General features: G+C 15.4%; 2 protein-coding genes across 2 annotated transcripts in view; both read right to left on the minus strand.

Moving 5' to 3' along the window:
• Positions 1-284, minus strand: part of PADL01_0902100 (protein RER1, putative) — a gene marked incomplete at both ends in the record, with an annotated part of 775 nt that extends 491 nt beyond the window's left edge. Inside the window, one exon of the mRNA XM_028681682.1 lies at positions 1-284. This exon is cut by the window's left edge and continues 269 nt beyond it. Within this exon, the coding sequence (XP_028538035.1) occupies positions 1-284 (284 nt within the window).
• A 2691-nt stretch (positions 285-2975) lies between these two features.
• On the minus strand, positions 2976-4777 carry PADL01_0902200 (ras-related protein RAB7; the record flags this gene model as incomplete). Its single annotated transcript, XM_028681683.1, has 7 exons — positions 2976-3045; positions 3128-3276; positions 3395-3469; positions 3601-3747; positions 3926-3984; positions 4119-4186; positions 4725-4777. The coding sequence occupies 7 exons, from the start codon at positions 4775-4777 to the stop codon at positions 2976-2978; spliced, it is 621 nt and encodes a 206-aa protein (XP_028538036.1).

Here is a 4777-nt window from a genome sequence, read left to right on the forward strand (position 1 = left end):
GGTAATAATAAACCATTATTTTCATTTTCATATTGTTCATATATTTCTTCTATATTATGAGGTGTTAAGAATCTCAAAAATAAATTTAATAAAAAAATGGCTAAAGCATAGGAAACAACATAAAAACCTGTTACATAATATACCCTAAGTATATAGGTTATAAACAAACCAAGCAAAGTAAACCATCTTGTTTTTATATATAATGTTGTTTTATCTATATAATAATTATGTGTATTAATTAACTTATTACAAATGTTGGGTAATTGCGGTTCTGTTTCCTCCATTTTTATTTATATATTTTTTTTATAAAAATATAATTATTATATTACATACACTATTTTATTTTATTTTATTCTATTTATTTAATTTTTGTTGAACGTTTATAAATTCCTCCTTATTTAATTAACATAACATATCAATTATATGACACATATATGTGATTTTATCATATATATATATATATATATATATAAATATATATGTATATATGTATATATTTTTTTTATTATAGTTTATATAAACTTTTTGTCAACACATATATTTTTATATTTTTGTCATTTGAAAAAAAAAAAAAAAAAAAAAAAAAGCATACACATAAAACATAAATTCCAAATATTGTATTTTCCTATTTATATATTCTTTGGCCTTTTATATTTCTTTTTGTGAAAAGAGTGGGAAATATATATATATATATATATATATATATATATATATATATATATTCTATCTTTTTGTCTTATAAGAAATTACAACTCCAAAATTTTATTATATAAACAAAAATGTCATATAAATTATACATTCACATATATATACATATAATATATATTATTATATATATATATATATTTTAATTAAATCACGAAAAAATTTTACTTAGAGAATTTTTTCTTTTATAAATATTTCCAATAAAAATTAAAAAAAAAAAAAAGGAAAAAAAAAAAATATATATACATATGTACGATGTTTATATATTTATATATATATATAAGTGCATTTATATAAAAAATTACTTTTTACATTTATATTTATTTTCATATTATAAAATAATACGTATACATTTTCATTACCACACAAAAAAAAAAGAAAAAAATTAAAAATTAAATAAATTTATTATATATGCATTTAAATGTTTTTTTATGTTCCTGAAGCACAAAATATACAAAAAATATTTACACAAATATAATTATAATATATATATATGTAAATATTAAATATTTTTAAACTGCTCTCACATAAAAATTTATATATATTATTTACATAATATTACATTAAATATATGCATTTATAAGAAAATAATAATAATAAAATACGTAAAAACCAAAAATTTGAAAATAATACGAAATTATTATATGTACATATATTTATAAATATATGTAGAAAATAATGTAAGCATAATATTTCCTATTGTTTTTAAACAATACAAATGTATTTATGCCAAGTAAATTATATATAAAAAGAAAATAACTAGTATAAAAAATATTAAGCACAAAAGGTATTAAATTGGTAAAAAAAAATATAATAAAAGGAAAAATCTTAATATAAAAATAATATTCTATGAAAGAGATGATACTGTTTAATTTCTTAAATATTTACGGAAAAATATATCATGGTAATAAAAAGAAACTAAATAAAATAAAATAACAATATATAAATAATAATTTATAAAATTTTATAAACTATTTAGAAGAATAATAATATAATATTATATACATTAATAATTATATTATATATACATTATTTATATATATATATAAAATATATAATATATTAATATATATAATAATTTTTAATTATTTTAATTCAAATAAAATACAGTAGATAATATAATAATATTTTATACATAATAGTAAAATAATTAAATCTAATATAATTTATATATGTTACTGCTTTATTTAATGACATATTATATATATATATATATATAATTTATGATTACTTTTAATTGACGAAATATTTTTTCTTTAATATTATATTAAAAATTTAAAAGTGAAAGAACATATAATATTTATAGTATACCAAATTACATAAATAATGATCCACCATAATATAGTATATATTATATATATATATATTAATATTCTACATATATATATAATTATAAGGTAAAGAAGAACATTTGTTTTTTAAATAAACAATAATATATATTATAATATAATTATTGAGCAAAAATATAATATATTTTTATGATCATATATATATTATATATTTATATTTCCATATTATTTATAAAATTTCATCCCTTATTTTTTATTTAGTAATTTTAAAATTAATTATATATAAGGAGAAGAACGGCGTATTATTATTTTTTTTTCATTTTGTTTTTTTTTTTTTTGGTAATAAAAAAGTTCTTTAAAATTTTATATTTAACTTTTTTCTTATATATATATATATATATATAAAGAAGAAAAAAAAGTTATGTAGAAACATAATTATATATATATATATATATATATATATATTATGCTTCTATATGTATAATTACAAAAGTGAATAATAGAAATGAAGTAATAAATGTAAACAAGAAAAATTAGGATAACTACATTTATATATGTATATAAAATTAAAAAAAAATAATAATAATAATAAATACTAATATTATATACATGTATATAATATTACTATATATAAAATTAGCAAATTCTTCCTTCTTTTTTTTTTTTTTTTTTTTTTTTTTTTTGTTACTGTAAAAACTATCTCAATTGAAAATATAGGTGCACATTTTTTTATAATCTAAGGAATTAGTTATATATCAAACTAAATATAATACATATACATAAATATATATATATATATATATATATATATATATATATATGTTCATATACTATATTTTTATCCTTCTCAGAAAAAATTATTATTCATATTATAGAATTAAACACAAAGAATTACGGACAAAAAAAAAAAAAAGAAAAGAAATAATATATACAAATATATGCACTAAAATTAATTGAAGATTTTGTTATTATAATCATATATTAACAACAACGACTTTTATATATTTTTTGTTCGCTCTGATTATTTAAAGCAAAAGTTTCGGGTAAATATCTGTAAAAAATAAAAAAAATATATATATATTTATATATATAATTATATGTATATATGTATGTCTTATTGTTGATTATCCTACATTTGTTCTTCCTGGTGTTCTTGCTTCATAGCTTTTCTAGCTATTTCATCAAATGCTTGATCAACATTAATTGCATTTTTTGCACTTGTCTCAAAATAGGGAATATTGTTATTTGATTTACACCATTGCAAAACTTTTAATGATTGAACCTTAAATAAAAAAAAAAATAATAAATAAAATAAAAATAAACATATTTATAAATATTTATACATATATTTATTTTGAAAAACACAAAATATATAGAATAATAATAAGATTATATATTACTTTTCTTTTATTTGTTTCGTCAACTTTATTTCCAATAATAACAAAGGGGAAATTTTCAGGATCTTTTGGACTAGCCTAAGAAAAAAAAAAAAAAAAACATATATATATATATATATATAATACAGCTGTATAAATTTTCTTTTACAAACAAAAATATTTTTTTTGTTTTGCTTTATTTCATTTTATATTCATTTTATTATCATTACTTGAATTAAAAATTCATCTTTCCAAGATTCCAAAGATTCATAAGTTTTGTAGTTTGTCAAATCGAATACTAAAACACAACAATCTGCACCTCTATAAAAAGCTACTCCTAAACTTTGAAAACGTTCTTGTCCTGCAGTATCCCATATCTAAAAAAATATATAATTAAAAAAAATTAAAAAAAGCATAAAATAATATAAACTATATCTACTCACTTATAACGTTCTACATAAATATGTATATATATATATATATATATATATAATAATCCTGATATATTATGTATTATTCTTTTAAATAAAAGATATATTAATAATTTATTTGAACCTGCATAGTTATTTGTTCGTTGTCAACTATGGTTTCTTTAGTTAAAAAATCTGCACCAACTGAAGCAATAAAAAAAAAAATAATAATAATAATAAATGTGCATATATATATATATATATATATATATATATATATATATATATAATAAATAATACGCATATAATTATTATTCTATCTAAAATTTTTTATTTACTCGTTGCTTTGTACTGATTCGTAAACTTTTTATTTACATATTGATTCATTAATGATGTTTTACCAACACTGTAAAAAAAAATATATACATATATATATATTTATGTATCTTTTTGATGAATATATATTGTTATATTTTTTATTTTAATGAAATGAATATATTGTATTATTTCACAAAAATGTATCTTAAATAATTGCATTAAATTCAAATATCATTTCCATTTAGTAAATATAATAAAAACACATTTCTCAAATACAAACAATTCAATATTACACACTTCTTTATTGTTAATAATATATATATATAAGGTAATAAACATATTTTTTTCAAATATATAATAAGATTTTATTAAAAAGTATTTCCAAATATATTTTCATTTTATGGAGCAGTATCTTAATATTGACAACATATATCCATATCATGTTTATATAAATAAATAAATATACTTATATTTATATTTCTCTACACTTAATGTTATGAGCCCAAATTTTTATTACACATTTATAGTTAAAAATTTATTGTACCTTATATATATATATATATATATATATATATATAATCATACAATATACTTATTATTTTATAATTTTCCAAATTTATATTTACCCACTATCTCCAAGAATTATAACTTTTAATATGGTTCTTTTTTTATTTGACAT

The sequence above is a fragment of the Plasmodium sp. gorilla clade G2 genome (genome assembly GCF_900097015.1).
Source record: "Plasmodium sp. gorilla clade G2 genome assembly, chromosome: 9".
In the NCBI taxonomy this organism is placed as follows: Eukaryota; Apicomplexa; class Aconoidasida; order Haemosporida; family Plasmodiidae; genus Plasmodium; species Plasmodium adleri (nom. inval.).